The following is a 12301-nucleotide window of genomic DNA, read 5'->3' on the forward strand; positions in this document are numbered from 1 at the left end:
GGACTAAAAACAACAACATAGAAAATAAATTACCCAAGAAACGCTACAGCTTTTTTTATTGCTGTATGAGTCCATTTTTTTGAAATTTATAATAGTTTGTTCTTTTATACTTTGCTTTACTGAAATATCTCATATTTCATTTACTTCTAACTATATAAACTAAAAATAATTCACACTAAGATGGTTTGTGCTTTTAACTGTAAAATATATATATATACATATAAAAGCATGGCTCCTGGTTACTTTTAACTTGGTAATCTTGGCAGAAGTTTGGACACCACTGATCTTTAAAGAGAGAACATGTAGTTACTGGCAGCAACGGCTCAGCAAATAGACCCCCCAGGAAAGTGACACTGCTAACCACAGTAATACTGGGCCAGATGTCATTTTTTATGAGTGAAACTGAAGCGAAGAGGCTGTTAACTGAAAGATCTTGAAGTTGTATTTGATCATTTGGGGAGAAAGAAAACTGTTTTCTAGGTTCAGCCGGGAACAACTAAGATAAAACTGGAGAAACATGATCTCTTGTTGAACTGACTTTTTTTTTATTAAAAATATCAAACTAATCCCGCTTGTAACAAATGGGTGGAATAGTTTTTCTGTCAAATAAAAAAAAAAACAGTAAGTTGCCTCATCAATGTTGGTTTGGCTGGAGATTCATGAAACTTGTTGTAACTCTTTAATTTTTTATTATTTGATTTTTTATTTTCTTTTTGCACACACTCTGCATAAGCTCTTTGCTCTGTACACGGTGAGAAAAAGAAATGCTAATTTCACAATTAGCTTTTCCGTAATTAGTATGGAAAGGTAATTGCCGCGGATGTGCAATTAGCATTATGTAAAGTGCTTTTCCCCAGACGTAGGGGCCAATCAGTTTGCCCCTTTTACCTTTTCTGTTCTGTAAATGATTCTGGAGATGCTCAGCACCAAACGCCAGAGAACTTCCTCCTCGCCTTCCTCTCCAGTGAGTGCGATTCACAAAACTGAATCGGCTGGGGTCACATGCTTTGCGGATAAGAGGGTTCAGGAAGTTTCTTTTTGCTTCTCCTTTTCATTTGCGTGTGAATGTGAACGGAGGAGAAGAGGGAAATCACTGTCATAGCAGCCGTTGCAGCACAAAGCCTCCTGATTGCATTCTGGACTCTGACGCGCTTTTTTTTTTTCCTACAGGGAAAGCAAATGTTCCTGCACAGCATGACTGACTCATTGCCTGATTTTTTTTCCCTCTCTCTACCCTTGCTGCTCATACTTTTTAGTTCACTTCTTTTTTTTTCTCTTTTTTTTCCTTTTAGGTTCACGCTTCAAGGTTTTTATTGGGACTGATAAATACAATTATCAGCAATTGGTGGTTAGAATTAATAAAAAGTTGTTTCTTAAATATTATCAGCTGTGTAAAGCCTCTAATATATAATTTTCCTTTGCAGGTTTTAGGCATCAGAATAGCACCGTATCTCACCTTTTCCAACTACTGGACAGCAATAAAGATGGCAGGTGAGTTATATGCTAATCAAAGAGAGTCCAAAGGTTTTTAAAGCCTGGAAACAAATTTGATGTCGGGCGGCTGCTCTTTGCCAAGTCTATCATCCACCAGCCATCTCTGAGGCACTGTAATCTTCTTCTATTAAATCTTTATCGTTTTGAACTCTATGTATCTTGCACATCCTACTTTTTGTGTTGATTAAATAAATTAGACAGTATGCTATGATATACCCTATTAACTACCTGGACAGAAACCTGTTTCATACAAATCAATTTTTATGTTTCACTAAAATCCAGTTGGGATAGTTTTTACTTTTCAAGCTCTAAAAAAACTTTTTTTTTTCCCTTATAGTTTTACTTGCATCTTTATGACATGGCTAGCAAATTTTTTTTTTTTTTAAACGGTGCATGTCTTGTTAAATTATGAATTAAATGTGTTTGAACTTATGTTCACTAGAGTAAATTTAACAGTTTTAGTTACTATCTGACCTATAGAGTCGCATAATAATAAGTCACTTAGATGGACGAACCTATGTGACAACGTGAGGTTGGCTAAAAGATCTCAAAAAGCAATGCAATCTAAATACATTTAAAAATTAATGAGAAGCAAGGTTATTGTGAAGGATTAGTCTAGAAACTGTCACATCTCCATATCTAGGGCTTTCTTACATTAGAACACCGGTGAGAAACTTCCTAAGAGTGGCCGGCCGACCAAAATTACACTAAAAGCTCATTAATCACTTGTCACTCATCCAGAAGGGTCACAAAAGAACCAGGAGCTACAAATAAAGCATTGCAGACATCACTTTATTTAGTTACAATCAGTGTTCATGATTTCACAGCAAGAAAGTTACTGGGCCAAAATGGTATCCATGTGAGAGTACCAAAGCCAAACGAACACCAAACCCATTGCTGACCTAAAAGAACTCAAAGGCCTTTTTAAAATTTACCTTGACTGTCCTCTACACCGTTTTTCTTTACAACAGTCCAGACCCTTATATCCCTCACTTTTCCAGAACATGCATGTAAAAAAATAATAAAATAATAGTGCTTACGCCAACAGAAAGACTTGGAATAGTAAACCAAGTGTGCTATAAAACATATGCATGCAAAAACAATCTCCTCATGCAGCAATTCCTATGTAAGAAAAATGTGCCTGTTTGTGCATTCTTGCAGCTGGATGTTATTCTGCCTCTCTGGCCACTGTTCACAGCTCAGAACCCCTTTATCCACTCAATCTCCCTCTGTCTGAATTCTTGAGTCTCTCTCTGAGCTGTGTTTAAGCAGACACATTACCAAGCTGTCAGTTGGTGGACTTTGTGAACTGGCCATCATTATGCACTACATGTATTGATGTTGATCTGAATAAGGCAGAGATTGTGTTTTTATCCACTGCGCTACTGCTTAGGTCTTGTACGTCTCTCCAACTCAAAGTGTCAACTCTCATTTAGTTTCTTCTCCGATAAATGCAATGTCACAAATTATACCTAATGCTTGCAGTTGCCAGGCAATTTGCTTCCTCGATTAGCATGCGTGCTGCATGCTTTTTATGTTGTACAAAAAGAAAAGTTATTTGTCTGGCTTTGTCCCCGATGACACTTAACTAAACGTTCCTCATTTCTTAATCTGCTTCATTGGAATTGCTAATTATGTTTAATGCAGATTCACAGATAATTATTCTCTCATTTATACTGTGAACTAATCTCATTTTGTGTCCATTTACTCACCAATAATTGCCTCTTGACAAAGACTGCAGCCATTGATTTTCATAAAGTTTTGAACACATTTTAAATCGCATTAAGAAATTTCTGCAAAACATCCTCATTAGAATCAATAATGCATTTTGATATAAATTAACACTGAATAAATATTTCATTCGAATCGTGATCAGGTTGTTTTAAATGGCCCATCTGAAAACTTCCTAAAAAGATAGTTCACAAGTTATGAAGTCGGATTTGTGAAAACGTCATGAGTAGAAAGTCACTACGTTGCTCTGTCCTTGACAGTACAGAACCTTACTTAAAAAAAAATATATATATATATATCTATATATATATATATAGATATATATATCCTTTTAAACCACTTGACCATTTTGCCAAGGAGTCTATGCATCCTGGACTGTTTTAGAAATGTATGAGAATGTTGTACTTTTTTTCAGGTTTGAAAAGGCATGCGGAAAATATAGTTCAAACATGTCTTGAATATCAACACTTTGCCCTAACCCATCATCTAAAGGTTATGTCATCCCTCTTGCCATTTGTACATCCACGATTCTGTCAGTTTATTCATTTCACTGTCTCTCCTTTCTTTATGTTTATCTTTTTAAACTGGCTTAATATGGCGGAGAACTCTGGAAATTTTAGTCTCAAAACCAACTGAGATGTAAAATCCCTAAATGAGGGGTAAAGACTCGTTGGTCACGAATGTAGGCCTTACAATCGTTTCATCCCAAAACCTTTCCATGCAGCACACACAGGCACAGCCCACTGTGCCAGCTGGCAGGCAGTTGGCAGCCCAGTGCAGGATTAACTGGTACTAGTATGCTGGCCTATAAATAGAGTCTACCAACTGCTTCAGGAAATGAACCATGATGGAGCCTCCCAAAGGCCCACGAACAGGATGTGCTTTTTATCCTCTCCCCCTCTGCATGGATTTATCACTGCCTGCATCTGCGAGCTCCATAATATTCATTACTGACTTTCATAGAGAAGCCTCCTAAAGGGGTGCACATCACAAAACACCTGCTTTTATGCTGCACTGGTCTATATATACGTGCAAATGCCCTGCGTGATTCGAGCCAAAAGCCAATTTACTTCACACAGGATTTACAGAGCCGTTGTTCTGCAGCCTGTGTGCCGTTCTCACAATGGTGAAAGGCATTGTTTCTCTCCAGCACTCACCCTGAGCATTGATCTTCTGTAGGCTGAGCAGACTATTCGCTTTGTATGTTTGCCTGCCTTAGTTGACGCGTTCCGGGGATTGATTCTGGCTATGCAGTCATTATCTGAGCTCAGAGGGGGCAGTTTGGCTGTAACCTCTGGAAGGAAGACACAAGCATGGAAAAATGGTTAATGACAAGAGTTTAGTGTCGTGGGAAAAAGAGTTGGCATACATGTCTGTGTAACTTTACAGTGTAGTGTATTGTATTGTGAAATCAGGACAAAGGTATGAAGAGTGCAGCATTCTCGATATTAGCTGTAAATAGGTTAATTGAACTTTTAAGAAATTTGTATTTTTAAGTGTTAATCTGCCCTTAGTTAATTGCCAACTCTGGTTCTGCAGTTTAAAAGTGAGGACTGGGCTTCTTTTTGTAACATAGTGTGTTTGTTTCTATTTTAAATCTCTAGATTGAAACAAGGTTGATATTTTTAAGTGGAATCCTATTGAAACAAGCTATTTTTTCAGTACAACTGACTAGTACCTAGGAATGTTCAACACATATTGATGAAATCAACCAAACTTTCAGATGGAATACTAATACGATGCATTTTTAAACCCCTCAGTATATCGTTGGATGAAGTCAAGGCTAAAGTGGTGCTTGTCCATGATGAGACGAGGGTTCTCTCCAAGGATGAAGCACTGGTGAGCTATTTTTAAAATTCAATAACAGTTTTCTTCAAGGGTTTTCATGTAGGCTTCACTTCATGGTTAAATTAAACTTCCCGTAGGTTGTTTTAAATTTAGGTTGCACGTTCTTTCTTTTCTTTTTATTTTCTTGCAAATTTAAATTTTATTTGAAAGCTCCCGCCCTCCTTCCGCCACCTTTAGACATTTTAGATGACAAAATGAACTTTGTAGGTATTCTTAATCATTATCCACTGCCGTTTATACAACATTTAAGTCATTTTTGTGCTGGTTACAAAGAAAATAAGTATCTGTTACCATTCAAACCCAGTGAGAAACAGTAAGGCAGCAATGAAACCGAAGTAAATAACAATATTTCTAAGTATTTATAGAGTCTTCCCTATTGCCACTGATTTGTCTCCAAGCATACAGCACTTGAGTCTGCAAGGCCTTACTTATTTTAATGATGATATTATATAAGCAAGAGCTGGCACTGATGGTGATTTATTTATTTACTTTTGATTAAATTAGCTAGTGATTTCTTATATTTTCCAATAAAAATATATTTGTCTTTAAAATGAAAATACTTTTATTTCAATATATTTACCAACCAGATGTAAATTAAATTTACAAAAAGCATAAACAATGACTTGAGGCAATTTCAAGCGCAAGACAGCTTCTATGAATTAGGGAGCCTATTACAATATGACACAAATATAGAGAAGTCCTTTTTGGCAATTAAGGTCTTAAATCAGGTATTAAATCATAATAAACTTTTCTTGTTTTAGGTCTGTTAGTAATGATAAAACTTTGCATTTCCTAACTACCTAATTAATGTTGCAGATTTTTTATTACCTTCTTCGAAGTCGTAGGTTTACAGAAAATAACATTATGCCTTCCAACTGTTTGGGAAAGCCAGTAATGTTTGTAACATCTGACAGGTTGCTTTCTGTCAGAATTAAAGAGAGGAAGAACTTTAGCAGACAGTTTCCTTTTGTGACATTATCAAATGAAGATAGGGAAAATATCCAGAGGAGAATTGTTGACCTCTGCTAGTCTGGTTAATGCATCGGCACAACTTTGAGGTAGCTGAAGGTGCCGCATTCAACTCTTCCAGCAATTATAGGCCAGTACAAACAGCATGGAAATGTCTGGTCATGATACGTGACAGGAACTGTGTTCCAGAAAATAATGTGTTTTGGTGTGAAAATTGTTAATAGGCACTAGAACAAAAGCAAAAGACATTTAAGATGCTGCTGAATGCCATTCGAGTGTCATTGTCAACAGTGAAATGTGTCGTGTATTTACATTAGAAAAATAGCATCTTGGCAAGGAAAAATACCTTCAATTTTGGAGATATGTGCTGAAGACTGATAAAACTGAAATGTGTGTGTTTGACCATGATGGCTGCTGTTATATTTGAAGGAAAAAGTTGGAAACTTGCAAAAAGGAGAACACCATCTCAACCATGAAAATAACTTGTTTTGGTTATTAACTTTGTTTTGGTGTGGGCTCGATCATGTGTGGTTGCTATGATATAAATAACATAATGAAGAATGAACATTATGTTACATCTTACATTATCAACAATTCCTAACAAGTGGTGATACCAGTAACCAAACAAAGTCAATGTTTTGGAGTGGCAATCACAATTCCCTGATCTCACAGGAAATATATGAACCGGGCTAAAAAGGTGTGTGAGAGAGAGTAAAGCGGCCTACAAATCTGACTTCGTTCTGTCAGGAGGAATGGGCCGGTACTCCAGCAAACTGTTGTATGAATCTTGTGGAAGGAAACCCAAAGTCTTTGAACCATATCATACATTTTAACAGACAATTCAACCCAACAATAATGAAAAGTTGGTGGACTTCCAAAGTTAAAGATGGTAAAAGTATCTCATTATTCTAAGATTTGGCAAACAAGAAATTTTAGTTATCCTAAATGACCTTAGAAGTCAAATATCTGGTTTCTAACTTTTATATACGTTTATATCTAACTTTTATAACTCATGGGTAGAAATTGGCAAAGGGTAGAATTAACCCAAAGCCTATTAAAAGCAGCATTTGGTAAACAAACATGGATAGAGGTTTTATCTGTCTGCTCACTTTTAAAATACAGTTTGTCCTTATTTTTAGAAAAAAAAAACAAAAAAAAAAACAAAGCTGAAGTATGATTCAGAACTGATTCTCTAATAGCATGATTATCCAGCAGCCTTGATGAAGGATTAGAAGTGGTTGTAGAAAATGTAGCTTTAGTGGTGAATTTGTTTACCTGGTCATTTTTAGAGCTCCAGGGAGGTTTTAAAAGTGAGGGAAAATTGCAAGCTCTATATGTATGACATGTATTATTATTATTATTTTTTTAATGTATTTTTATTTTAGTAAACTTTATGTCTGGGTTTTGAGTGTTGTCTCCACTTGTACAAATGGTTTTCCTTCACACTCATTTCAATTCTGAACAGGACGAGCACGGCTTCCCAGTGGTCATTTAAAAAAAAAAGTTTTATTTTTTTCCTCAAGCTGTTTTTGTGCGGGAATATGTCTGTCTGTTTCACTTAAGACTTGTTGATCCCCCGATTTACGAGGCAGCACATAACAAGGTGTCTGCATGTAAACAAAGCAGCCCAAACTTCCTCTTCTTTTCCTTTTCTTTTATAAATTACAACATTCATGGGGACACATGCACACAAGACCACAAAACAGAGAAGCTTCAGAGCTCTGACCTGCATGAAAGTCTCACAGATGAGAAAAATCTGTCTGTGTTAAATTTTCCTGGTAAATGGGAAGACATTCTCAGTGAATTCAGCTGCATCTGAAGAGGATGAATTAGTATAAAGATTCATGAATATGAAAATGCGTGCTTAACTGCAACCACAGCAAACTGTAATCAAGCTGGGCAAATTAAACAGGCTGCCATTAAACAAGCAATTTACATTAATACTGACGAGGGGCTCAGTGTGTCAGACCCTATAATCAAAGTTGGGGCCTACGGGGATCGTATCTTTAGAGGAAGTTAATTTTTAACTGTTTTGGCAATGCACAGAGAATAAGGCCTGGTCGTCTTCAGCAATTGTCTCTTAAAACAAGGGGCATGCTTTGGTGTGTCCAACATGTACCAACTATTAGAGGTACTGGTTAGTTTGCAAAGTTGACTGTACAAACAAGTGTTGCCTGATGCAAAATTGTGTTTTGAAATCTGTGTTGTTCTTGAAATTAAGCAAAGAATAGAGTAAGTAAAAACCCCCCGACTAAAATTTTATCTTTATTTAAAAGCGGAAAAGCAAGTACTCTTTCCAAAGCTATTAAAGTACTGTATATTTTCACATTTTACTGATTGTTCAGTTAGCATTTTATTTTTGCTTGCTGATATTCTGAATTCAATACAGATACATTTATAGAAGGTGAACATTTATGAGATTGGTGAGTGGTCAGTCTTAAAATTAGTTTCAGCTATTAGCTGCACACATGCATGATTATCATTTATAATTACTCATGATTATGAATGATTACAATTCATAATCATAAGGTAAAGCAGTTCATTATATGCTTACGAATTGTTGAGCCTTTGTGCGTGTTTGGATGGATAGTGGTGAAATGATGCTTCGAGTGAAACAATGAAATCTAATCTCCCATTTTTTCTGTAAAGAAATATTCTTCCCATTTAGGTAGAAATGTTAATTTCTCCTCTTTATATTTATTAATATTTATACATACAAAAAAAACTACAAAGTCATAAAACACAGTCAACAATTGAAGCACAACATTTTGTTTAGTGGCATTATTACACATCAGAATGTTTATTACTGTGTCATTTATTATGTTTCAATAGCAAAAGCAGGTAGGTTTTGAGTAAGTCAGTGTTTCAGCTGTTTTGCAGTTTTCCGGAAGTTTGTTCCAGATTCCAGGGCTTTCATTATTGTCACAGTATCAACTTTTCTAGACACCAATTTAAAAAAAGAGCCACACAGGAGCCGTCAAAGAGCAGGATGCGACTTGAGAGCTGCAGGTTCGCCAGTGCTGACCTGTAGAATGGTTGCTGCTAATGTTTGAGATTGTGATTAAATCTTGAACAGAAAAGCCCAATAACCTCCCAATCACAGCTAAATAAGATTTTATAAAACATTTGGAAAGGGGCAAAGCTTTGCTCCACCGTTCACGTCCAAGGGAATGGCCTTGCTTTTTTTTTTTTTTGAGCCTTTATTAACATTACATTTATTTGGCTGTGCTGAAGTAAAATACCAAAAACAAGTGTAATCCCTAAGTTGAGCAATAAAGCCAACAAGGAAGAAACACGGACTCTGTGATATTTTTTCTCCTATGGGCTTTTTTCTGAAATGAAAGGCGTTATTAATGTTCGGTTGTGCAGAATAAAGAGCTTGATAAACTTTCCTCTTTTGCACTTACAAGTGGTGATCATATTCTTTTTCTTTGCTTTTTTTTGTTCTCTGATTCAATTTGTTAAATTTTCACATCTTTTTTTTATTAGTTTTCCTGCTTCTTTTCCCCTTCCTCTATAAGAAGCTTTGGCCTCGCCAGAAAATTCACTTTCCACTTCAGTGGCCCAGATAATTCAAGAAGGATTTTCAGGAGAACAATTTGATGATCAAAGGGAAGCTCGACGCTCAGAAGGGAAAAGGGGTATTTTGAATTGGCTCTCCCTCTGTGTTCCAACATTATGTTATAGCCTTTCATTACTGTAGAAACCCCTGCTAAGGTAGGGATACTTTAGTTCAGACAATAAATGGTACAGAAGCCAAATAGCGAAAGAAGGGAAAGGAGAGATGTAATTTTAGTAATGAAACTTAAAGTTTTGCACAGACTGAACTTTTAGCTTTTCTTTATTTTGCCTTTATTAATGGGACAATACCTTCATAGAACCGTTGATGTGTGACTCAACTCGAGCCGCAGCAACGTCTCTGAGAGCAGGAAATTGCTTTCTCTCAGCCTATACACGTTTTGTGCCGAGGCGTATATCACTTATCCATCTTTCTACCTGCTCACATACCTTTAAAGCCCTCTACTCATTCTACTAGACACAGTCTGAGAATATTGCATGTTTTCCATTTGAACTGGAGAACCAGAGTAATCCTCCATGTAAAAAAAGAAAAGCCAACTGTGGTGTTCATGCACTATTTCACGTTGATGAGACAAGGGAAGAGTTAAGGGAATTTCACTTTTTGCGAGTGTGCAGAACAAAAAGAAATCCTGTAGGTGTAAGGAAGGGATTTCTCTGCAACAGCTAACAGTCTAGGTGAAGACATTTGTCATGCTTCAAAATTTTAAAATAGAGGCTACATTTTAGGTGCTCAATTTTACGTCAGAATAGCTTAAAGATAAAAAATTATGATAGTGGAGTTTTATTTTAGCCGCGAGGCAATAGTGCGTAAACAAATTGACAATAAAGCTGAATTTCAAACTGCTCATAAAAATGACTTTTTTTAAAAAATTGCACACATTTTATTTTATGACCAAATGTGGAGTTGATGTTTCTTTTGTATTTTTCCTACTCTAAAGTGAAGCCCCAAATGATTCAGGCCAAATTACTGTCAGATTTAGGTAACCATTCAGTTTTTCAAAGAGTCCAAACTTCAGTCTGATTTGTGGAGGCCAAAGATTAGGGTGATTGAGGTTGGAAGAGATCCTCGCAAAGACATTGCAGAAAGATGATTGGCAATTGTAAGACTGGTATTATTGCTCTAATGAAAACAAAAAGATTATTCCTTTAATTACCGAGAAAGAGTTTTCAACATGATATTTAAATAAATACATCATTAAAAAAATAAGTCATCTCTTTTTCCTCCCCAGAAATTATCTTTTTTTTTTTTCACGGATTGCATTTGAAAATGTTTTATTTTCTATCAGAAAGAAAATTCTTGGTTAATGGAAATCATTTTAAATCTGAGCCCGCCAGTTTGAATAATTTCACAACGATTTACTGGATTTATTATGCAAAAATGGTACCTAAATACTCACATTGGCTATGCAACATTTTCCTGCATGTTTGAGGTATTTCATTTTAAGCATAAAAGAAGGTGCACCCTAAAAAAATACTGCTAGTTTTAGATTTTAACTATGGTATTTTCATCAAAGGATGGTAATCATTTTGGACCCTTTGCCATTAGATAATTTCGTACCTGACTGTTTTTGTTTACATCTTTAAGAACTGCACTGTACTTCAGGCTTTTTTCAGTAATGATATTGCTTAGATGAAGGTAAAGGCTATACAACTTAAAGGGGAGATGGTTGTTTTGCCTCTCCTCCATTTCATGCTTTTGTTTTTGGTGTTTTTGTACACAACCTCTTTGGGTAAAAATAGAGCCAAATGTTCTGGAACATTTTGTGCCGACTATGAGTCAATTATGACCCCCCTCTACGCCTGTTGCAATAAGCAATAAATCAATTAATAGCATGATAAGTTAAAACAACCTCAGTAAGTTCTATTTGCATGATTTATTGTTTTTCTCTTTCTCTTTCTACCAAAAACTCAATGATGAGACTTCAGTTTTTCACAATGGTCTTAACTAGCCCTTTTTTTGAAGGACAATTTTGTTTGGAGAGACTTTCTGTTTCTTTGTTTATTTTGGATATTCAAAATGTCTTCATGTTGTCGTATTATATATTCACTAGAATTTAACGTTTATTGATCTTTGAAAATGTGTTCTTGCATTGCATCATACTGTATGTCATATCTCATATTGTAGTAATATGATTATCGCAACCTGGGACGTTTTTCTGTCCCTCTGTCACTGGACTGTGTTGTGTGAGGATTGTAACTCCATTATCTAGTCCACAATAAACGTGGACCCAGAAATGATGCATTTTGCGTCTGTTATATGAATATATGGACTGCTTTCACCATGGAAACAGACACAATCACACCAAACTGTACTGCTGTGTGAAAATGAGGCATTTGTTTACGTTCTATATCTGAAGTGAAATAAATCTAATTTGAATCTAACGAGTATTATCAACATTTTTCATACTATTTATAATTACCGGTATTAATAAAGACTTCTCATGATGAAAATTTTTATTTGTTGTGACAACAATAACTTACAATTATTGTTGTAAATTTTGAAAACCAAAAACCTATATGTTTTGTCAGGATTGTATTTTTTAGAAACCCACTGTTGGTTTTATGATAGCATTAAAAAAAATCAATTAATTAAGAAATTGCATTAAATGCAGTTACTGTGCGAAGGTTGGTTAGTTGGTATAATTGTCACGTTAAATTTTACAAAATATCATGATAAAGT

The 12301-nt window shown here is 35.6% G+C and overlaps 1 protein-coding gene across 1 annotated transcript in view; it reads left to right on the forward strand.

The window, feature by feature from the left end:
• Positions 1–12301, forward strand: part of LOC106700117 (glucosidase 2 subunit beta-like) — a 172095-nt gene that overhangs the window by 19607 nt on the left and 140187 nt on the right. Inside the window, exons 7-8 of the mRNA XM_023345949.1 lie at positions 1425–1491; positions 4986–5064. Of these exons, the coding sequence (XP_023201717.1) occupies positions 1425–1491; positions 4986–5064 (146 nt within the window). The remainder of the gene's footprint in view (positions 1–1424; positions 1492–4985; positions 5065–12301) is intronic.

Source organism: Xiphophorus maculatus, chromosome 14, assembly GCF_002775205.1.
Source record: "Xiphophorus maculatus strain JP 163 A chromosome 14, X_maculatus-5.0-male, whole genome shotgun sequence".
Lineage (NCBI taxonomy): Eukaryota > Metazoa > Chordata > Actinopteri > Cyprinodontiformes > Poeciliidae > Xiphophorus > Xiphophorus maculatus.